A 24,321-nucleotide genomic window follows, 5' to 3' on the forward strand; every position below is an offset into this window, starting at 1 on the left:
CTTACATTGTTATCATCTTATGTAATCCAATGTAATTTTAAGATTCAACATTGATATGTTATGCTGATTTAATGAAGTCATCCGTCAAAATCCAAGATGGCGGATAGAATCCCATAAAATTGCGTCATAATGACAGTCATGAAATTTGTTATGGTCATACTAATTCACATGTGCATCATCCTCTGAAAATTTGGTGGTCATACAATAAGTAGTTCAGGAGTTACAGAGGGCAGGTCTAAAAAAAAAGCACATTATTTTTGCTGGGGTCAAAAATTACCCCAGCGGACTCAACACAGACTTTCCTGTATAACGTCAACAGTATTGTGTCTATCTCCCTAGAAAATTATGCGAGGTTAGAAAAGAAGTCCACTGACAAAGTCACGGAAGGTTTTTTTTCAGATCAAACATGTTCAAATAGCACGTCAAAATGCAGGCCTGTGGTCAAAAATGACCCCACTCGGGTGTATGAGGGTTAAAGAAAAATATATATTTGTTATCATCATCATAATTGTCATCATATTCATCACCATAGGCTATTATAACATTTATACTACACTGCAAACACAACAAAGAATGTTTCTATGGCATTATGAGTCTTATTATACGTGTTTTACGGAGAATTTTGTACTTCATTTAATTGACGTGACATCTCCCAATTGCAAGAAGATTAAAAAATACAATCATACCTGAACGCGCGCCACAGGTGTGTTGAAGTTGGAGGACGCTGTCACACCTTGGGGGTAACAATTATAGAATTTGTCTTAAGAAGGTACATTTGAATGAAGCATGAAACTGGATAGTAAAAATGAAGAGAACAAATTAATCATAGAATTTGTGTTAAGAAGGTACATTTGAATGAAACTGGATTGTTGAGAGAACGGGTGGTTTGCTTTGACGTTGTCTCACCTGCGTAATGGATTTGCACAAACCTTGCAATGACAATATACAAGGAGGTTCAACCAAACAAATATGAATATTCTCTCTCTTGTTTTTGAACAGCAACATAAAGAAAAACATGACCATTGAAATACTCTCTTGTTAATTGTTAAACGGAAACAATTGCAAAATGACCATAAAAACGCTTCATTGTTTATAAAACATCACTACAAACTAATAAAAGCCATGCAACTAACTAAATGACCACAGAATACTGTATAATTCTACATTATAGTTATCCTGTTCGCAAACAAGGACTCTAGGGGCGAAGACGGCAGCAACAATATAGTTTTTAATTCTACGTGGTAGTTTGCCCTGTTCTTGTTGCATCAACTGTAAAATAATGTTAGCCACACAAGACTACATCACAGAAACAAAACGTTTTAGGCATACATGTCCTGTTTGCTTGTTTACTTCTCGGAGGGGAGGTTGGACTTTCGTTTCAACAAGTTATTTGTTCATTTACCATTCACAAGTTGTAGAGTCTTGTCAAATATTCTATTTTCTATAATGTACAAGTGGCGGTGAAAATATAAGTTGAGTACAACTTTAGTCCGTCGTCACTTTGTCTTCGTCCATTTCTTTGTATCATTTGATGTTTCTTTGAATAAAAAACGCACACACAATATAGTTGGGTCCGCAGTGGTTAGCCGTCCGACAACAGCCACCACTGAAATAGCAATATGCTACAAGGCCAACGTTTCCAGCATCAGACTCGTGGTCATGTGAACGGACTGGGCAATTCCTGTTCACATCTACACCATCAATGCAAAATAGTGGAAAAGAAACCATTGTCAGCAAAGCATGCTTCTGTACGTGAGCACGTCGGCAGAACGTAATGCGCATACGGTAATTAGATTACCTAGTATAGCTGCCGAATGTCTTATGTTCTCTTTGGTCAACGTTGCATCCAAGTATCGGCCGTTGCATAAGATATATATTTGGACACAACTAAATGAACCTATGTACGAGATATTAACCTTAAATGCGCGAACACGGCCGACGTGGTCTGTACGTGTATGTTTTCTAGGATTATGTGGTGCAGATCGAGGAAAGATGAAACAAATTTGCACCGTCATTATCCGTGAATAGTTTCTCTACGTGGGTAAGTCACTGGATTACACATTCTGTGTAAACAACCAAAGTGTGTGGTTGTGTGTAGTTGTCTACAAAGCTCTTGCATTGTCATTAGTTTTTCTGCAGACTTTGGTAGACAGCCGGCTGTAGTTCCTGATAATGGCCGCTAGGTGGCTGAGACAGAGAGACTTGTGCTTCCATGGGAATCTCGTAGTCGTCATCCCCGTTCCCGGGGTCCTGGGACGCCGCCCTGTTGGGTGTCCGGACATCCTCGTACCCTTCATCATGTGACGCATCTTGCCGGTTGCAAAAACATAAGTGACAGTTAATCAACAAGTGAGTCTTCTTCGAAAAGATACGATGAAAGTTTCGAAAGATATAATGATGAAATCAGATGGTATCGAATATTAAGCGAATCAACTAATATCAAGGTTTCTACCCTGGCTAAATTGGTGTTTTGAATTTCCATTGTTTTCTTATCAATGAATTAAGAAAGAACTGTAGTTGTACTGAATTAGTAAATATCAAGATGTGCGAACGTGAGTTAGTAGCTTAGATCATTATACACAATGTAAAACATAGTTTTATTGCAGTGGTATGTACCAAAGTGCTGTATTTTCTCTTATAGAAAATAATATTAGGGGCAATAGAATTTGATGACGTCATCCATACGGTCCAAAAATTATGTTAAGAATTCGTTCATGGCCAGCTATTAATATTCAGTAGAACTACAGTTCTCTCCAAATTGATTAATGGCCAAACAATAAATAGTGAAAATGCCAGTTTAGCCAAGGTAGAAACCGAGAACTTGACAAAGTTTGGTAGTGCAACGTTTTTTCTTCTTCCAGAGATGAAAAGAACAAGTCTTGATAACGATACCTTTTTGAGCATTGCGGGAACGCAGAACCAGGAGTGTGAGAGCGACCCCTAGCAGAACTCCTGCAACATGACAACCGACTGCAGCACCCGCTACTGTTCCGGCTCCGAAACAACTCCCATCTACCAAATTTAAAGCATGTGACCGTCCAGAATTGATCAAAATGCTATACATTCGTCCTCTTTATATTCAAGCAAGTGGCGGGTAAATGTAGAAATAATGTAACCTGTTTTTAATTAAGATAAAAGCGGGCATTCCTTTTAATGTTAGATAGACAGTTTTCAACAAAAGTGGATTACGTTTGCTGGTCTCACAATGACATTGATTTTCAAACGGGGACTTGAGATCGTAAATTACGATGGACTGATTTAAAACGGGCGAGAAGTCAACTTGACTTTAATGTACACCTAGTATTCTATAGTAAACGTTTACAATACTATGCTATATATCTAACTTTTGTTTTCCTTTGAACATCCATCCGGATAAAGACATGAAGGAGATTGGCCACGTACCATCGAAACATGCATATGAATACGACTGCAGAACAAAGGAATGTCAAAAAATGTATACCTGGCAAATGATGCGTATTATCTTGGCCTGTAGTAGCTTTAGTGGTTGTCAGTTCTACATTGAATAAGCAAAGACGTGGTTATTATGTTATCAAATGCAAAAACCCACTGCTTTTTGAGGATTGATATAGAAAAGCCAATACGAGGGCGAGTCAAAAATTAATGTAGTGATTTTATAACTGTCAGTGTCATTATCTATACTTTATTACACATTTTACATCTGTATGCCTATACTTAGCCCTGTAGGGCATCACTTACTCTCTCACACTCACTCTATCCCATAGCTTTAGTCAGCTGTAGGGTATGGATGTACAATGAAGGTTATCGATCATAGAACAAGCTCATGCTTTTAATTGAATGAACTGAAATTTGGCAAAAAGGTAAAGACACATATCTTTTTGAGACTGACATATCTCAATTTGTTGTTCAGATTTTTAGGAGCGACTGAATTGATTTCAAGGTGACCACCCCTTGGAAGTCCGTTAGAAGCAAGGAACATAATCTATTTGGTATTTCTAGTTAGTTCATGCACACAACAACAATATCTGCCAAACCTCCACTCGACTGTCGTTCCTGCGTGGCTACTGATGTGAGTCCATCTGAAAACAAAGTTTTGAAAAACCTTTTAATTTCTGTACGGCTTCTTGACTTCTATCATTAACAGAAAACTACAATGTTATGGATTCGACAGCAGTGCAGTTGAATGGATGGGCAGCTACCTTCCGAAACGCCTACAATGTGTGAACTTCAATGGCTCCAACTCTTCTTTCAAGGAAATGATAGATGGAGTTCCTCAAGGAAGCTGTCTCGGACCTCTTCTTTTTAGCATATTCTCAAATGATTTCCCGCTAGTCACAACAGAAGCTACCTCAGTTATGTTCGCTGATGACACATCTGGCTATACAAGTACATGTGCACCGTCTATCTCAACAATCACATCCACCTTGCAGAAGGAGCTGGATCACATAAGTGACTGGGTTCTAATGAACAGGCTATTCCTCAACACATCCAAAACAAAGTCAATGGCAGTTGAAAGTAACCCCAAAATTAAAAAAAAAGAATCCCGTACTCACCTTATACTCGAACGGCCAAGTTATCCACCAAGGTAAAGGAAACTAAACTCCTTGTTAGTACTCTTGATGAGTGCCTGACTTGGGACAGCCATACAGAAGTAACGGCAAGGAAAATGGCCTGCTCATTGGGAATGATAAAGAAATGTGCCACCTACCTGGACTCTTCACTGCTTAAGCTCCTAGCAGAATCCCTCACACTACCACACATTGATTACTGCTCACCAGTTCGGTCCACCACTTCACAGAAGAACATTGAACTACTACAAGTCATGCAAAACAAAGCGGCACGCCTGGTGCTACACCGTGATTACAGGACCTCAGTACAACACCTGCATGCATAGCTTTCATTGCAGCCTGTTAAACAAAGGCTTCAAGTTAACACTGTCTCCCAGGTACAGCGTATCCTTTCCTCACACCAAAGTTATCTACAAACAGTTGTGTCCTGTATCCCACAACCACAGCTACAATACACGCCACGCCAGCAGAGACACGTACAGTCTGACGAAGCCCAAAACAAACGCACTGAAGAAGACGTTCGTATATAGATCTATATCAATGTGGAATAGCTTACCACATGGAGTTGAATCGGCAGCAAAGTGTAGATTTAGACAAAAATTGATAGAGTGATAGAGCACATGTGTAGACAGGAGTGGAGTTGTTAAGGCACATGCGATAATATACAGGAGTGGTAAGGCACATGTGTGAATGTAATATGTGCTAATGTAAGATGTAAATACCTGTATCAATGTAGTTTGTTATATGTACGTTTGTTTTATTACTCCAGGAAGATTAGCTTCTTACTTGTTGTACTTTTTTGAAAGCTAATGGAGCGAATAAAGTATCCAAGTATCCAAGTATGTCTAATTATGTCCACATCTACTTAACTTCCAAATGCTGCAAGAATGAAATCCCCATCATTTACCATCATGGAGTTATAGTATTTCCCATTGATTATGCTAATTAGGTACTCATTTGCATAACCGATATCTATTGGATGAGGGCTTACCGTGCAATGTGAGCAGGTATGTGCCGGTGTCCGTGCCGTACCCGTTGTCCGCCACACAGCGGTACTCTCCGGCATCAGACAGCACGGCCCGGGGGATGACCAGCTGGTACCCTTCGTAAAACGTCGCTCCACCGGGTAGAGTAGCTCCGTCCACTCTACGGTAGGAAAATTAAGACAAAGGATCAAACAGAACAGTGTAAAACATACTTCTACTACACGAGCAAGACAATATGTTTTCCAGTACAAGTTCTTAAAATATTAGAGGTAGAGCTTATAGTCTTCAACCTCTTTGGTCAATGAAGCTATAAAGTAAGCAAGAACTAAGTGATGATAATGTTAGTGCGCCTCTTCCTCTGTGTATATGGTGACATAAGGCCTGGCCGGTTCCTATGACCACCTTATATATCAGCTCGTTCGTGTCGCTCACTCGGTGGTATATTCGGTGGTTATAGGAATAGAGCACACGCTAGGTTAAATAAACTTCTAGCAGGGACAACGGGCTTAGTTTCAGACAATTTCTCCCACAGCAAGGGATTACGGAGCTACATGTATTTTAAGGACTTCATTTACAAACATTATACATTTGAATTATGCCTGTACCTTGTCCAGGTGTACGTGGATACCGGGAAGCTGCCTGATTGACAGGTCAGAGTGACGTCTTCCTGTACGTTTGCTATGAGGGGCAGCTGGGCGATCGTAACTCGGGGCAAAACTGCAATAAAGATGAATATAAAGTTAACTCGGCTATTGTTTGTAAAGCTATCTATAACTATGGACAATGGAAATTAGCTTCCATAGCAGGCTCTATTGGCCTTATAACGAGAATGACTGGTAGGACGAAATGACTGGTAAAACCAAGGAGGTTAAGTACAGAAGGTGTAAGGACAGAATTGGCTTTCACTTGTACCTCTTTGGTAAAACACATGGCTGACAAAGGTATGGGGTTTGGTGTTTATTTACCGACAACAGTCAGGTTTGTGTCCACGGAAGAAGCGACACCTCCTCCGGGAAAGATTGGGTCGACTTTACATCGGAAGGTGCCAGTATCCGGCTGGGCTGTCTCCTGGATGGCTATAGATGTCGAGTCTGGTAGAAAACTTACCCTCCCTGTTAAACCGAGCTCTGCCAGCCTATTGGTGTCTTCACTTATTGTAGAGCTGGGGATGTAAACTAGGAAGGGTGCTCCTGGTGTACCGTCGTCGTTCAGCTTGTACCAACTGACAGTATACACGGTTAGTGGTACCGTAGACACAAAACTGCAGCTGAGGTTGGCTGTCGCCGTCCGGAAAACGTCGACATTACCGGAGTTTGTGACCGTTACTACTGGGTTCTGGGCACCTGTCGATAAAACGAGAATGTTATAGTAGATTTCATAGATATTCTCATAAACCACTCAGATATTGGCTGAACCGAGCCTCCTAAGCTTCGAAGACCTTGCAATTGTCTATAAGACTACAGTAATTTGCTACGTATGATGGAACGTCTTGGTCGCCATCATTTCATGACATATAAGTCTCTGTTTATGATACTGTAATTCCAAATTGGTAGATAACTGGAATTTCATACTTGTGGCATTTGGAAGTTATGTGAAGGTGAACAGGGTTTAATATGAATCATGTCAACTAGGGTCTAATTTGAATAATGGATCAGAAAATGCTTAAAACTTTATACTTAACCAAACTTCTGCCAAACGGGTGGGGAGAATGATCAGCTGATATAATTTATGAAAATGATGACCTTATTTGAATGATAAATGAGAAACACTGATGAAAAGTCAGTCGAAAAGGTTAAAGCCATTGGCTGAAGGTATGAGGTCGTGGAACTCTAGTTATGCCTTATAATTGTGATTTCAACTGACGATACTAAACTTTTCTGAGACCGTGCCTAGTGGTACATGCCCCTGCCTGTAGTCCATTGACAGTGTGGTTTTAACCTTTAACCTGAGTGAACTGCTTTGTGGTGATTTATTTAGGGAGGGACTTGAGTCTAAAGATACCGCACTTCATATCCTATCCAACAACAACCCTTGTGTTTTTTCATGACAAGTTGATAATTGTCTACATACACTGTTGTTGGACACCACATATTTGTAGCGTTACCTCTGGTTGCCAAGCACTAGACATAGTAGCCATTTCAATTGTAATTTGTATTCACAGTGACAGCCATGTCAATATTTAACCAGGCACCCTGTTCAGAACTTGTTTACCAATGGCACAGTGCATAAAAATGCCCAGAAAGAACACAATATCCTAACAAATGGCCTAAAAAGTAACTAAGGCAACGGCAAGTAAATTATATAGATAACAACAAAATTTCCCGTCCGCAGATGGTCATCATGACGAGAAAGCACCAAAATGGGAAAATATGTCGTGTTGTAGCCTTGATTGTACTTGTAGAAGTGACACTAGCGGGGTGACCATGACTGTAGTTGTAAAGTGAAACTAGTTCGGTGCCCCTTTCTGTATTTTTTGAAAACAGGAATAAAAGACTTGCTGGCAGTGATACCAAATTTTGTCCTTTTTAATTCTTGTTACCGGTACTACGTTTATAGTGTTTCTTTTTAAAATGTATCCATCTTGTTGTCTTTTCAACCAATCTTGTTGTTTTTCTACCCGCTGGCATTAAATTTGGAGACTGCAGTGGACTAATTACTACATGCCGATTTCTGAAAGAAAAAAAATCTTGTACGCCAAGTGCTATTACTAGCTAAGAAGGTTACGCCTACCTGACTTGGTTACAATCAAAAGACAGCCAAGCAAAGCAAGGGAGTCGGACAAAGACGGAAATCCGGGCGCCATCATGGACAGGGTGAACTGTAGTTCAAAGGTCAGTAAACAAAAATGAACGTCTCGAACAAATGAAGGAAGGTGGCAGGGTGGCCTAGTGGTTAGGGTTGTTGACTCAGAACCTGGAGGTACCGCGTTCACATCCCTGACAGGTCCCGATGTTGTGCCATTGGGAAAGGCGCTTTGCTCGCTCAAATCAAGGAAAAATGAGTACCTAGCTTCGGCTAGGGACATCCCGCAGATAGGACGCTAAATACATGGAAGTCCCGTGTTTGAAGATAGCCATACCTCAAGCACGTTAAAGAGGTTAAGGAATGACCATGATTAACAAAAAGAGTAGTGTGTTAGTAGGTCAAATAAATCTGTCCTTATATGTAGCTTGAACTGTTCAGTACAGACCTGGTGTGTTACGCTATGAGGCGGTTTACCGGATATGCAAAACAAACAAACAAACAAACAATTAAACAAACAAACAGTTAAGTAGACGTGTACCATAGACTATAACAATATGTGATTCGTTTTTCACCATTATTCGGAATCAAAAGGCTACTTATTTTTTTAAGGAAAATATCCCCATTTATGAACGAAAAAAAAAGAGTGTAAGTTCGAAGCATTGTTCATAACATTTTATATCTTTTCCGTAACAAGCCTTACATATGTTACCGGTAACGGACAGAGTACACTTTGGGTTTTTATCTTCGAAAGGAGACGCTTTTTGGCCACATCTTTTAGGAGTAGAAGCCGGGAAAACTCTAAAACGTCAGAGGGAACGGTAAATTATTGTCTTACAAGTGGCTAATCTAAATGTCAGGACCGTCTCATTCGAACGGCTGTTCAGGTATGTTACTGAATTTGGTGACAGGCATAAACCACCATACACTGGCTTCATGATCAGGAAAGGGATCGATGTGACTTGATCTGTCAGAGGGCCTGGCTAGCTGGCTTCACCTGCCAAACAATCATTCTGGGAACTGATTGCTACATTTTCGGCTTCTATTTGAAATTTTGATGTCATCTCAGGAGTTTTTTAAGGGGGAGAAATCTCACCCGTCGCTATAACTTTTACCAAGTCCATAATGCACCAACCAATACTAATGTCATTGTGCATTTTTCGTAAAACATAATAAATGTTGTGGAAAAATTATGGTGCCCGTAATTTGACTCATATCAAATTGTAAAGGCTGGCGACGACAGTGTTTGGTACATTACCGGCCATATACGCCATCGGTGAACAAACTAGAGTTCTGCGAACACATTATCTTCGCCAAATAATCAATGCTTATCATGGAGAGTGATTAATATCTACATGCTTATCACCCCCTGCAAATTTGATCATACACCACACCGTTTGGAAGGTATGAGGGGTGGCGGGGGTGGTGGCAAATGAGTCCAGTCTAGATTGGGTTAAAATCATTTGGTGGTACAGGACTAGTATATGTATCTAGTGTGCTGATATACTAGTATGTTATAACTGGTCATGAAAAAATATGAGTATGTTGATATTATATGGGCCACAAAGGTTTGATATTGCAGTGTTGTAAGTTGAAATTGATGATGAAATGGTAGAGTCCGTATGTATGAATAGAATTCATCTTTTTCCATATCCTACACATTTTGAAAGGCATAGTACAAGTGACTTTTCCGTACGCAGTGGTGCAGTTTTGGAGAAGAGTACTCTCCAAGCAGAGGAGTAGGTCCGGCTGGTTTTTGACGTGTTTTTAGGTGTTTTTGTTAGGCTTTCCATTTTGTGCCCTTTTTGTTATGTCGTCAACCGTGTGTTGGACAAAAATTAATAAACTGAACACGTTAAAACCACGTAGGACCCACACCTCTGCTTGGACAGTACTGAGCGCTCCATCTGTTTATTTACATGACCTTACAATAATTTTTAGGCAAGGCCCTCTGTTTATGTGACCTGTTTTCGGGGATACTGTCACATGTCCCATTATGAAATGCTGTGGATATACAAACTTTCCTTACTAATGATGCAAATTAGCTCCTGATTTGAATGATTGTACTTCTACAATATGATGCAAGTTAAAACTACCAGTGTCCTGAAGAATTTCATTTTTGCATTTTTAAACTGTATTTATTGGATCAATTCGACCGAAATCCAAAAAGAAAAAGAATTAACAAAAAACGAATCACTACGTACCGACCCTATTTTTTTCAGGAACTACACTACCAATAGTCGTTTTTCTTATTATCTCCATGAAAAATGGAGATATAGTTTTGGGTGTGTCTGTTTGTTTGTCTGTCTGTTTGTTTGTGTTCCCGCACCACTCCAGTCAGCATAACTGAAGAGCCTCTTGATGGATTACAATGATATTTGGTATGTAGGCAGGTGTTGTGAAGCCGAAATTCAAGGTCGATTTTGGGCCCCCTGGTATGTGACCTTGGTACTGCAGCAGAACTTGAATTTTTGTATCTTTTGACCTGGACGTGCTGTGGTCTTGATTTTTGGGTGGCAGATACTTAGTAGCTTGTGATGTAATAAAAAAGTGGTGTAGGTTTGGGCCCCCTAGCAGCTTCCTTTGGAACTGCAGGGGCGTTTTAGTGAATATCTTCTAAGGAGAATAACTGAACAAAGGAACAACGGATTTGCATGATATTTAGTATGCAGGTAGCTTAGATAGAGATATACACAATGAAGTGCAAATTATGCTAATTTGGACTTTATTTGCATAGCTAATGAGGAAAATGTATATTTGCAGTGTCTTCCATTATCAGACTCAAATACATGAAACATATGTAGTTTATGGAAAGTGAATCATCAACAGATACCAATTATGCAAATAATTTCCTAATTTGCATAATTAATGCAAAACACCATATCTCATCTAATTGGAAAATTATAGGACTGTCAATATGAAACGTAGTGTGTAGGTAGCTTAGACAGAGATGTACATAATGAAGTGCAAATTATGCTAATTGGGACATAATTTGCAAAGCTAATGAGGAAAATCTATATTTGCAGTGTTCTCCATTATCAGACTCAAATACATGTATTATATGTAGTTTATGGAAAATGGAGCATCAACAGATACCAATTTGGCAAATACATTCCTCATTTGCATGATTAATGCAAAAACACCATATTTCATCTAATTTGAAAATTATAGGACTGTCAATATTGCAACATGTGTAAGTTAGATAAAGGTGTTTATGACCAAGCATATTTTATGCAAATGTGTCAGTCATTTGCATAGATAGAATTGTTCATGGAGATATGAGGTCGTGGAACTCTTGTTTTTCTTGTTTTTCCCTCTACAAAGAAAACGTTTCTGTCAGCAAGAATATCATTCTGTATACAGGAATTCCTGTATTAGCACAAACAAGAATCCCTGTTTTACGCCAAACAAGAATTGCATCCAATATTTTTTTTCTTAAGTGAACTTAAACCAAGAAAGTTCAAGAAAATAATTCTAGTAAAATCAAATTTTCAAGAAAAAATAACTTATGGGAAGAATCTGTAAGAATACAAATTTGACGAAACAAAAGCAAATCTTTCTAAACATAAGATAACAAGAAAGATAAGAAAAAATAAGAAAAAAGATAGTGTAGAAACACACCATTTTTTCTTAGGCCTGAGCAGAAATCCTTTACTGATTCATTCCACAATCATCACCTTTAAAAATTAAATGTTTGATTTAGACGTCTACGAAACATGATACATTCCAAACAATAGTTCGGATAAGGTAGAACACGGGCAGCAGATTTCAAGTTAACTTATTCATATCTTTCCCTAACGATTCAACATTGACCATGTTGCTGGTATCCAGAAACCCTTCATATTTTTTCTTGGATCTTATGGGGGATTCCCACACAATGTTTTGTGCCCTAAAGCCGAGGCCTAGCTAATACATTGATTAGAAAGCCAGGCGGTAGAAAATCTGACTGCACAGTGCAGCGGCTGTTATCCAAATAACGGCCTGGTCCTTGGATCCATGGCTCTCTGTGTAGAGCCCTGTAAGGAAACAAAGAAGAAAAAATAAATAGTAACAGCATTTATTTAGCATTGTAATAAAAACGACAACCTTTATTGGTAAGTTATAAATATACTACACCAGGCCTTCTTGAGGGGTTAATAAATGAATATGATTTGTTAACATGTGACCTATTTAACATGCACAGCCATTGGTCAGACGGTGTGACGTCATACCCCCTATGTAAATAAGGTATAGTGCCCTATAGTACACTTTCATGTGAGCTCCGTGTGCTCCACACGTCGACCCTTACGCTCCCTTCCCCGTGAACGCCACGCAGAAACATGCCGATTGTCGACAACGTCTTCGGCGGGAGGTGTCTGAGTTGAAGCCCGAAGCGGTTTGTTTGGCTACACAGCACTTGAATGTTTCCCATAAGGTTGGGCGTATAGTAGCGTTTTGTGGCGTGGCGCTATGCTTTGTTGTTTCTCGTTTTAAGTGGTTCTTGTTGCGTTTTGTGAGAGAATTCTTTTGTCCGGGCAGTTTTTGTTAACGGTAAATGTTTTGTCCCGGTTTCCGTTTTTTCTGGATGTGTTTTGTGGTCTTTTTATTTGTGGTTGTGGTCATTTTGAGGTAAGTTTTAGGCCGTGGTTTACGTTCGGTCGTCGTAGAGCGTGGTCGTCTTTCATTTTCAGTGGCCGTGTAGAATCCACTTCAATCCTCTTCGGAGATGGGCGAGAGGCGCTTTTTTCCAGTTTGGGTGTGTGTTTTGCTTGTACGTTTGTATTTTTTGTATGTTATTTGTGTGTTTTTTGGTGACCCTTCGAGCCAGATTTGAGGATTGAGGGACAGCAGTGGTGGCCGAGTCGCTGGGTAGCAAGATGGCTACCTCGAGAAAAGTTTCTTTCAGGGATAGAATCCAGTGACATCCTTTGCGGTGGAAGGCCAGGGATACCTACAACCAACGTGGATGAGCGACGCAGACTTAGAGGTTGGCTGTTTTGATGTTTTTTCTTCCGTTTTTGGTGACCGTTGCAGGCTGGAGCCGTGCATTTTTGTTTAGATTTGGTGCCCAAATCTCAGAACAGCAAGATTGCCATTTTGGGATTGTTTTTTGTGAGGGTTAGAATCTGTTGCCATCCGTCGCTTTTAAAAGCAAGGGAGGTACGCAGTTTACGTTGTTGAGTGTTGCAGTTTGAGAGTGTGGACGTTTTCATGTTATTTTTGACTCTGCTCTAAAAATGACATGTTTATCCCCATTTTTGCGAGGCAGGGTTTTCGTCTGTCTCCTCGTGGTGGGGTTTGCTCTAGCTCAGTGCCGGGACTGTCCACCAAGACGGGATTTATTCCTGTATCGTCGTGTTGCAGCATCCCCCTGCCTTGGGCTTAAGCGGATTCGGGCGGCAGTTCCCCAGGTTACAGGTTACCGACATGTGCATTTTTTTTTTTTTTATTCTCATGCCTTACTCGTTTCCGTCACCGGTACGTGCGTAAGATTGTGGTGTTTTGTTTTCTGTCAGTGGTGCGACAGCTTGTGACGGTTGTGAGGCATGAAAGGCCTGGGCTGCCCATGTTATCGTGGCTTGCTCACCTTTGGGGACCAGGCAGGGGGGAAAAAGAGCGTGTGTGGCTTTGTACGGGTGGAGATGTGTTGTTGGTTAATCGAGTTGTGTGAACGGTTGTCGGGGGTATGTTTGGTTGATCGTGTTTTGACCTGATCCCGGCCACGTTCTAATGATCTGCATTATGTGTACAGGAAAGGTGGATCTTGACGTTCTTTACAACTGACACGAACCCTACCACCAAGATGCAGCGTGCGGAGGCACATGGGCAGCCCGCGGGCCTGGTTCGACCTCCTCTGTTGCCCTCGTGGATCCGCGGACAACCCTAGGGACTGACGCTCTCCACGTAAACGTGAGTTTGTTTTACTTGCGGAGCTTTTGGTTCCAGTTTGCTTACCTTTTTTTGTTGTTGCTTCATTTGCCGTCCATTTCTTCATTCGTGCTCGTCTCAGGGAATTCTGAGAGAGTGCCTCCAGCGGGAGAAAGTGCCGTGTGAGAGGTACGGGCTGGAGGAAGGCCGTGAGAGACAGTGAGGGTCCTGGAGGGACAGGCCACGAGCGCAAGTAAAAATGTGTGTTTTAACCGAGAGACAGTCCTGGAGGGACAGGCCACGAGCTCAAGTAAAATGTGTGTTTAACCGAGAGACAGTCCTGGAGGGACAGGCCACGAGCTCAAGTAAAATGCGTGTTTTAACCGAGAGACAGTGAGGGTCCTGGAGGGACAGGCCACGAGCTCAAATAAAATGTGTGTTTTAACCGAGAGACAGTCCTGGAGGGACAGGCCACGAGCTCAAGTAAAATGTGTGTTTTAACCGAGAGACAGTGAGGGTCCTGGAGGGACAGGCTACGAGCTCAAGTAAAAATGTGTGGTTTAACCGAGAGCCGGAGAGAATCCCGAGGGGACAGGCTACGAGCTCAAGTCACCATTCTTGTGACTTCATGGTGAAGGTCCCAGGCGGGGCACCGTGGGGTGCCGCGGGAAAGCTACGAGCTCAAGTCACCATTTGGTGGCTTCACTGAGAAAGTCCCGGGCGATGCACCGTCGGGCCCCGCGGGCAGACTACAGGCTCAATTGCAAGTCACTATTTTTTTTTGTGACTTAATTGACAGGCTACCGGCGGTCCAGTCGTAGCGCCTTCATTTTACTCTTTTGGGAAGAGGTCTTGAAAGGAGAGTGAAGCATGGGTTGGCTTCGTTACACCCCACCCTGCTTTTACACAGGCAGGGATAGGACATAAACTGAGGGAAACCGCGTGTGACAGAAGCCTTGCATAAGCCCATCGGCAATTTAAAGACGACGTGTGTTGAAATTGCTCTTGCAGTTGACTTTAAGAGGGCTGGGTAAGATGAACGACTACGCAGTGGTTTGCGTCACACACAAGTGAAGATGGCAGGTCCGGGAACGTGGCCTGGTAGACCACCCTCTGCCTCCGCTCAGTCTTGAAGCTACGGATCCAGGGTATCACGGCCGGGCGAACTCCGATGTCTAGCAAGGACCGAATAGCATTTATGTGGTCAACCTTGTCAAATGCTTTAGACAGGTCGGTGGTAACAAGTGTACAGACTGACTTTGGCATTGACATGGATTTGCACAGGAAGTCAACCAAGTTGACCAGGGCGTGTGTCGTCGATCTTTGTTTCCTGCCGCAAAATTTGCGGGGATCTAGTCTTTTAAATATATTTTGTCCTATCCAATCTGCCACGAAGCGTTCACTGAGTTTAGACGACTTTGGAATAAGTGATATGGGTCGGAGTTCGTCGACGTTTGGTTGACTAGACGTTGACAGGGGAACTGCGTTAGCTTCCCTTCAGTGACTAGAAACGATGCCTTACCTGACTGAATGGGTTGTGTAGGTCACAGAGAGGCGTGCTCAGTTCACATGCGAAGTCCTGTAGAATACAGGCAGGTATGTTGTCGGGACCGGGACTCTTGTAGTTGTTGGTGGGCCGCAAGTTTGAGTAAACATTCAAGACTTGGAGGTCAGGTAAAGCCTTACTGTGGTCAGTGGATACTAAAGAGCAAAAGGCATTAGGTTTGTCACAAGCCTTGAATATAGAGTTTGTCATGTCTAAAAGGCAGTGGGTTGTGGATCTACCCTTGATACCTCCAAATTGTTGGGGATCAATGTGAGGAAGGATGTCGGACATAGCCCACTGGCAGATGAAATGTTCTGCTACTTTGCTCAACAGTGAAGTTAACGAAATAGGGCGGAGGTCGTTAATGGACGGGGGCTTGGTCTTCGGGACAGGAACAACGGTGGCGTTTTTCCATTCGTCTGGCACAGTGCCTAGCTGGAGTGAATAATTGAGTATATCTGCAAGTGGTACACTCAGTTCGTACGCGAACTCTCTGATCAGCTTACCTGGAATGCCATCAGGGCCAGCTGCCTTACGAGTCTTGACTTTTTGCAGCTTCGCGTACACGTCCCAGGGACTCACGGTGGGCGGTGGAAGGGATGGCAAATAGGCAGGTAACGACGACAAGTCCAACGGTGGCAGGGAGGTGATCACTGATGCCAGTGATTTGTTTATTGCGTTAGCAGTGTTATATGTGTCACTGGGGTCCAGTTCGTCGATGTGGGTGACAGGTTCCGAACGGGTACAGTTGGCCATAATGTGTGGTTGATTCACTTGCAGGGAGTCGACAGTGCTCACCAAGTGGTCGATCAATAACTCACTGTGTGGGGAGTCAGGGGTTGAGTAGGCGGCGCAAACCGCTAGACAGGATAAGTTGCGGGGGAGTCGACGGGGCCGTACCTTCACCCAGGTACACTCCAACTCCTCAGGAACGGGGATGTGCAGGACGCTATAGGGTATGTCATTCCTGACATAGACTGCAACTCCACCTCCCGATCGTCCTGCACGTGCCCGGGAGTACGTCGTGTAGCCTTGGATGTCAGTCATCTCAGCTGGCGATTGCTTACGGAACCATGTCTCAGAAACAATGGCAACGCCGGTATCAAGGTCTCGAAGGCGTATTTCGAATTCCTCAAGTTTATTGCACAGCGATCGGGCGTTGATGAGGAACAGTGAGGGTAGATTGTAGGTATGTCTTTGTTTTGGCTCTGGGTGAGCGGCAGGTGGATGCTTGTTGAGTGTCTGAGACGCAACAATCCTTGTCAAAACACGGTTTGTTGTACCACTTGTAGTGCAAAGACGGTTTTCAGTCAGGAACGATTGGAATTCATCCAGCTGGTTCGTTGTAAACAAATCATTGCCCATCAAGGCCGGTCGGAGAATGTTAGCTGATTTGCATGTGTTTACTTGTATGTGGCACGACTCGAGCATGGACGCCGAGCATTTACATGGGATGGGTCTATTGCCAATAATGGGGTGGATCTTACGTTGGAAGTGTATTCTTGCCTTCTTCCCCCTTGGCCTGCTTCTCCATTTCTAGACTCCCAGGCGAAGAAGGTTCCTTTGAGGTTTGGGTCGGTCGGCAGGGCTGCACGTTTCAGTCCTCGCAAGAACTTCAGGGAGTACGACAGCGACGCCTGCGTCCACGCCGTAGCTATGGCAGTGTGGTCGGTTTGATCGATACCGGGGGCGTGGATCAAGTTGGCCTTTTTGTTCATGTCTCACATGGCCTTGAGACCGTTGTACCATGACCTAGGTTTGCCCTTCTTGCGCCCCTCTCTCTTTGAACCTTGTCCCTGTAAAACTTAGACGTGACAGTGAGACTCCCAGACGTGAAAGTTCTCTGTCTGCTTTATCAGGTGATTGATTCTGGGTGTTTTGCAGGGTTTGTCACTGTGGTGTGGTTTGACAGTTTTAGTTGGGGCAGAACTTGGCGATGGCACAGGTCAGGGGGGCTATAGAAGGCGTCAGCCTTTTCGTCAGTCGTGGTTGCAGTGAAAACTTCTCTCCAAGGTTGGGTAGTAGTCTATCTCCCAAAGTTGCTCAGATTAGGCTCGTGAATGTTACGAGTAAGCATCTTTCTACAGTCATTTTGTTTAAGCTTCACTTGAGCTTTCCAGGATACGGCAGTGGTTACTGAGTTCAATCGGTGGGAGGATTTCGGTAGTTTTTTAGCACTTTTTCATGGTTTTGTCACGATAAGATTAAGGTTGGCGCTTCCCCTGGTGCTGTTCCGAACAACTTGAGAGATCCTGAGAGAGAGCACGGTCTAAGAGGATGTTGGGGATATACATCTGATTGAAGTCCCCTAGATGGCCGATACCAATGTTCTAAAAAGCTGTACGCATTTGATCCGGAAATGAAATGAGGTGTTCTATGAGTTAATCGTCGTGCGGTGACGGCGGCGGTGAGTACGAGGTGCGTACGGTGATCGACGAAAACTGACGAGTCATGCGTTGTGGTCGCACGTACACCCACAGGTATTCCAGCTGTTCTGGGACAGTGATTTCAGATATGACACGGGACGGTATGCCGTCGCGCACCTACACTGCTGCCCCACCGCCGCGACGATCTGTGCGACATTTAGAGTACACGGGGTATCTCTCGTCTGACGTTCTTGTGGCGTGGAAAGAGAAAACCAGGACCCAGAGATCGCAGCAATGTCCACGTTATTGCTCGATAGAACGGCCTGGAATCCGTCAGTTTTGTTGGCAACAGATCGTGGATTGGTAAGAAGGAATGTCGGCACTGCATACACCACAGTTTTGATGTTCGCTAAACTTAAGTTTGCGCGGGATAACAGAGTCTGTTGTTCACGCTGGAGTGGGTATTTGCATGTGGCTGAGAGGGGGTGATTCCACTCCTGGCTGCTGTTGAGGGAAAGATTTTTGCAGAGGACGTTGGACAATCTCCACATGAACGAGCTAACTGCTGGATGACTTCGGGGAAAAGGAAAGTACAACACCTACGGCTAGCACAGATGAGACAGGTGACACAGGAGAGAACTATGGTAAGATATCGTGGAAGGGAAGTGAAGTAAAGGCGGCAGTTTGTCTAGAGTTTAGGGAAAGCCAGTTTGAGGCTGCTGGAGGTACAGACTCGCGAGATCGCGTCTCAGTGCAATGCTCCGGACGCTGGGTTGGTATGGTGTGTTAAAGGGCAAGATTATCCGCAAACTTGAAAGTGTTAGTCCCACCACTTGTAAGTCAGTGTAACGAGTACTCCTGCAGCTGGCATTGGGTGTTTTAGGCGGAGTGGGTAAACCAGGGGTAGCAAATTTGTTTTCTCTACAAGGGGAAGGCTTACTCGTGAAGTCTTTGGGAAGCCTTCTGAGAGAGTATGACATGGTTGGCAAGATTTTATGGAAGTTTTGGTTTCGACGACGTCCAGATGTCGGTAAAATGCACTCGTAGCGAGCTGGGCTGTGAAAGGTCGGAGTTGGAGCCCGTAAGGTTTTGTACATTTGGGAATGGTTTTATTTCGGGGGAAAAGGGAACAGGGCGGCCAGAAGGGCCTTAAGTGGCGTCAGATTACTATTGGGTGTTCAGAGAACTGGTCCGTCCAGGTATACACTGCTCGTATAATATCCAGTCCTGTCATGGTGAGGGTCAGGTTTGTTTGACGGTCGCGACCGGGAACATTGTTGTTTCCTCTAGTTGATAGCAGTACTTGCTAAAAAGTTGCCCTGATCGGACGAGTATCTCAGTGAATGTCTCAGAGTTCTACGCGGTGAGCGGATGGGTAGCAGTTCCAGTTGGGAGTAGGCGGTGGCGTAGGAGGTATATTCCACACGCAGGGTGGCGGTTGTTCGACTCCCTCGATCTTTTTCACTTATCCACGTATTTGGCTGTCTGAAGCGGCATTTTCGAGAACGTGATGAGTGTGGGAGGTATACACCGTAATAGGGTCGTTATTGCAGAGATGAAGGGGTTATACCTTCCTGAGGAAGTATAAGCGCTGTTTTGTTTGGTACGCTTTGAGTCCTGGTAAGAGTTTTCTTAGAGTTCAGCCTGGGGGATAACGCCTATCACCCTCGTAATGTTCATTCGTTGAATGTTCCCCTTTTTCTGGGAGCAAATCGATAGTGTGTGACATGAGTCTTCCTGAATTGGATATGCAACATTTTGTTTGTCTTTGGGCGTAGTCTCATGTTGTTAAGGGGCTGTGGAATGTTGGGAGGACTGAATTTGGGGGTTTGTCAGGTCAAGTCATCCACTAAATTTTCAGCCTTAAGAGCCAGCGGAGCGCGTGGCTCTGGTAATTTTGGCTGGGAAAGTCAGGGGTATAGGTGGAGTCGGAATATGTTCCATGGTAATAGTACCGGACAGTCCAGCTTGAGTGGGTAAGGTCTAAGGAAGGCTTTAATCCATCTGGTCATGAAGGGCGCGGTTCAAGTTCAAGCAGGCGTTGGGTATACGGCGCAGTCTCTGACACGGTTAAACCTTTTTTTGGTAAGTCATTGTAACAAGGGAACTGCACTCGTCCGGAACTAAGACTTTGTCGGAATAAGGTATTAGGAATTATGCGGTACAAACTGTTAGAAAGGCATCGGAGAGGGAAGATTAGTTTTTCTTAGGTTTGGGATGGTAAGAGAGGGGTTTAGGTAAGGAAAGGCTGGTGGTAGGATGGATGCGCGATGAGGAAGGGGTAGGACAAAAGTGAGAGTGGCATGAGAGTGGGCATCTTATGAGAGAGGGGTAAGATAAGGGAGGGGTGATAAAGATAAGAATAAGGGAGATGAGCAAGGGATGATTGGGAAGAGTTAAGATGAGAGAGGGGGAGGTGAGAAGGCACCAAGTATCTTAGTTTGTTCTGATGTGGAGAATAAAACGGAAGGAACGGGCTCAACAGCCAGAGACGGCGAAAAGCGAAAGACGACGATTCTCCGCATCACTCACACAGGAGGACCTAGGGCTACGCATGATAAATAGGATACTATTTAACATGCACAGCCATTGGTCAGACGGTGTGACGTCATACCCCCTATGTAAATAAGGTATAGTGCCCTATAGTACACTTTCATGTGAGCTCCGGGTCCTCCGGCCACGTCTGGAGCCTGAAGCGTACCCGCCCGCCCTCCCCGGACATGTTTCTGCTTGGCTAGAGGTATGCGCCCGCTTTAGGGCGGTCGCCTCAGCACATAGGTGCCTTTAGGCTTCAGACGACGATTCTCCGCATCACTCACACAGGAGGACCTAGGGCTACGCATGATAAATAGGATACTGTGCTTAACCCAGTGGGGCAAACATGTACAATAGAGGTCTTCATTCCATTCCAATAAGTGGTAAAATTGTCAACCTTTGTAAGAATTTGGATATTTTCGAATGTAGTTTTAATCAGTGATGCATAACATTATTGATCTTTGTACAAAATGTACTATACAATGTATATATGAATGTTAACTTTTAACCTTACTGATTGTGTTTGTAACAAAATGACTGTCTTTACCCAGCATTGCACGAAATGGCATCGGATCCTGACGTATCCGGGAAGGAGAAACGGGATCCGGAACCTAAGATCCGTAAGAATCCGGACGGATACGGGGGCCGTATTGTACTTAAACAACTCAAATTTACCTACATTTACTACATAATTATGGAAGTGGTACACTGATGTGGTATACACTTGCAAATACAAGTTAATTCAGGTAAATTTGAGTTGTTTTAGTACAATGCGGCCCCCGTATCCGTCTAGATTCTTACGGATCTGAGGTTCCGAATCCCGTTTCACCTGTCCGGATATGTCAGGATCCGAGGCCATTTCGTGCAGTGAAGGCTTGCTCTTAGTAATAGAGCAGGAGAAAATCATGAAGTTAATATGATTACTAGGGACAATATCTGGGATACGATATCCCCCGGGCAATGTGCTGTCACAGGGCTCGAAATATTGGGTGCATGTGCACCTTTGATCACCCAAAATTGGAGCTTTGTCAGTGAGTGTATGTGTGAGGTGTATTTGTGCGTGTGCATTGCACGAAATGGCATGTGCACTTTTTTTGAAGATTTGCAGATAGAATAGAAGGTTAAAGTTCTACTTATCTATGTTGTGCACCCAATATTCTTTCTTCTTACTTTTTAGGGTTGGCACATCATTGCACCTATTCTCAAAAATGAATTTTAAGCCCTGTGTCCGTAGTTTATTTTATTTCAAAGGTAAAATCGTATTGGTGTGTACATGAAAGCTAAATTCTTTAAAAAGGGCATGTTGCGTCGCGGTGGCGCAGTGGCAGGATGTTTGGTCTAGAACCCAGAGGTCCTGCGCTGGAATCCGGGGTCCACTGATTTGTCCCGTTGACGTTGGGTCCTTTTAAAAGGCACTTAACACGGCTTTCCATACTTCAATCAAGTGAAAGTGATTACCAGGTAACTTCGGTCAGGGACGTCCCTCGGATAGGACGTTGAATGGAGGTTCCGTGCTTACGGCGAGGCACACCTCGAGCACGTAAAAGAACCCAACACACTTATGGAAAAAAATTAGGGGTCCTTCCCGGTGTGAGTGGATCAAATAAATCTGTACGGATATGTAACTTGTACTCTTGGAAACCTGGTGTGTTACGCCTCGAGGCGGTTTACCGGGTATGCAATACAAACAAAGGGAAAATCAAAGTAAATATTGAACATACATAGTGTTTCAGTGATAAAAATGGTTAGAGAAAACGTCCCTGCAAACTTGACTGCTAGCCCTAATTTACTTGAATGGCGGGATGTTTTAAAGTCGAAGTGTTTAGCTTTAGGTTGTTATTGAGTAACATGTTTCAAACCTCTTTTCTGAGGAAAGTTTGATGATTATTAGACTCCTGTAAAGACATTTTTGCGGTGGTTTAATGTCGGGTCTACGCATTGACAGCTTCACCGCGAACTTTTAAAAAACCACCGTGTAAAGGTTTGTTTCCATTAATTTACAGTATTTTATTCTAACTAAAGTGCTATTGTGAACTAAAGACCAACGCGAATACTCAATTTTCTCCTAATCGAAAAATTAAATCACCACGAACTTGAATGCATTTACAGTAACTAAAGGAGAATTATAAGTACCTGTTTGATCTTCGAACGGCCCTTCATCACTTGTTGGCTCTTCGGTCAGGCCGATGGTCAGCGTGGTGGTGGCTTGAGTGGACATGACGTCCACGTTGCCACACCCCTGCTCGTCCTCCCCTGAGGCACAGTCCGGGTATCCGTCACAGATCAGATGACTTTGCACGCAGTTCGCTAGGTCCGGGAAGCCGGGAAGGCCGCAGTAGAACGTCGGGCAATCATCAACTGTCGTAGGTACGACGCCTTCACAGCCCTGCTCGTCCTCTTCCTCCATGCAGTCCGCACCACCGTCGCAGCCGAACGCGTCAGGAACGCACGAAGCGTTACCGTAGACGGACGCGCAGTTGTAGCTGCAGGAGCCCCACATGCGTTCCAGGGCATCTTCAACTGTACCAACAGATTTGAGTTCATTATATACATGACCGTGCAAGACCTTGCTAGCTGCCGCAATTCTTACAATCCATTCTGGTCAACACCATTCTACGGCAAAGTGACCTTTGGGGGGGGGGGCATGAATGAATGAATTAAACCTTTATAAACTTCAACGTCTTGTGCTTTAATCTCAAAATAACTTTAGACGAATTAAGATAAGATCTTACACAATGGCAATGACGTTACTCCTCCCCCGGCCCCTCCCACAAACATTAACAGGTTGACCAAGTATCTACATTACATAAACAACATACGGATATCAATAATTCAGAAACTACGCTTAATAGTCAAACACATTTAATCACCACACCTGCATTATAAACTGATTCCCAAAGCTGCTAGATGGCTTTTAGGTTTGCCAAAGATAGTGTTAACTTTCTGGATTAATAACTGATTCAAGTAAATTTGAATCCTTCTCATGGATACACTTTGTGTACACGTATTGCTTTCATAATAAACAAGAGATATCGTACATATCATTTAGGAATTTTCAATGTTTCCATACTACAGAGGTCATGCAATGGCGCCGGCTCGGATTAAGTCTTAATCAGAAGGAAAAGCTTGACTTTTAATGCACTTCACTTTTTAAGCTTTAAAAAAGTGACATTGTGTAGTCCTGTAATCTATATACAACTCTATGCAAAACGAGACAATGTTTTACATTCCTGACACATAATACTATCATCGTTACCATTACATTGTATATTGTTTTAGAGCATTGGAATGCACATTATTAGATCGATTATCTCCAGTGATTCGAGTTGTAGATTAGTTCTTTGAAATCGTTAGATACTAGAAGTAGCCAATTGTTATGTATCTACAAATTGCCATACATTGCACCCGTTACAACTGTCGCTCAATAAAGTTCTTCTTCTATGTAAGCTTATGAAAGGTGCAATATGTGAACAGTTTGAATTTCAACATTTCAAGTAACTGTTGATATGAAACACGTTGTCATGGACAAATGCACACATTGTGGAGACAATATGCAGTTATATTTCCACGTGTTTCAAAAAGAGAGAAACACTATTAGGTGTATAGATTAACATTAGTATGTAGCGTTTTGATTCATTGTATTAAGCATTAGAATGTAGTATCTTGCTTCAATGATTGGCATTTTAACCAATTAACTCAGCTGTCCTGTGGTTACTAGTATATGTGCTTTTAGGCCTCTGGGCATTGAATAT

The 24,321-nt window shown here is 43.1% G+C and overlaps 2 protein-coding genes across 2 annotated transcripts; both read right to left on the reverse strand.

The window, feature by feature from the left end:
* Positions 1-1,079: 1,079 nt before the first annotated feature.
* LOC136448772 (immunoglobulin superfamily member 11-like) lies at positions 1,080-8,336 on the reverse strand. Its single transcript, XM_066448416.1, has 8 exons — positions 8,264-8,336; positions 6,499-6,876; positions 6,139-6,250; positions 5,539-5,693; positions 4,014-4,058; positions 3,461-3,514; positions 2,893-3,012; positions 1,080-2,309 (listed from the first exon to the last, which is right to left on the reverse strand). The coding sequence occupies exons 1-8, from the start codon at positions 8,334-8,336 to the stop codon at positions 2,125-2,127; spliced, it is 1,122 nt and encodes a 373-aa protein (XP_066304513.1). The 3' UTR covers positions 1,080-2,124.
* A 2,937-nt stretch (positions 8,337-11,273) lies between these two features.
* Positions 11,274-23,083, reverse strand: LOC136448804 (sortilin-related receptor-like). Its single transcript, XM_066448452.1, has 2 exons — positions 22,703-23,083; positions 11,274-12,291 (listed from the first exon to the last, which is right to left on the reverse strand). The coding sequence occupies exons 1-2, from the start codon at positions 23,067-23,069 to the stop codon at positions 12,194-12,196; spliced, it is 465 nt and encodes a 154-aa protein (XP_066304549.1). The 5' UTR covers positions 23,070-23,083; the 3' UTR covers positions 11,274-12,193.
* Positions 23,084-24,321: the final 1,238 nt, after the last annotated feature.

Source organism: Branchiostoma lanceolatum, chromosome 14 (assembly GCF_035083965.1).
Source record: "Branchiostoma lanceolatum isolate klBraLanc5 chromosome 14, klBraLanc5.hap2, whole genome shotgun sequence".
NCBI classification, from domain to species: Eukaryota; Metazoa; Chordata; class Leptocardii; order Amphioxiformes; family Branchiostomatidae; genus Branchiostoma; species Branchiostoma lanceolatum.

Coding starts and splice junctions, on each gene's coding strand:
- LOC136448772 (XM_066448416.1), bottom strand. CDS start 8,336: ATGGCGCCCGGATTTCCGTCTTTGTCCGACTCCCTTGCTTTGCTTGGC. Junction 6,877..8,263: donor TTTGATTGTAACCAAGTCAG/GTAGGCGTAACC, acceptor TTTTATCGACAG/GTGCCCAGAACCCAGTAGTA. Junction 3,515..4,013: donor GGAACGACAGTCGAGTGGAG/GTTTGGCAGATA, acceptor TATTCAATGTAG/AACTGACAACCACTAAAGCT.
- LOC136448804 (XM_066448452.1), bottom strand. CDS start 23,069: ATGTGGGGCTCCTGCAGCTACAACTGCGCGTCCGTCTACGGTAACGCT. Junction 12,292..22,702: donor GCCGTTCGAAGATCAAACAG/GTACTTATAATT, acceptor GTTTCCTTACAG/GGCTCTACACAGAGAGCCAT.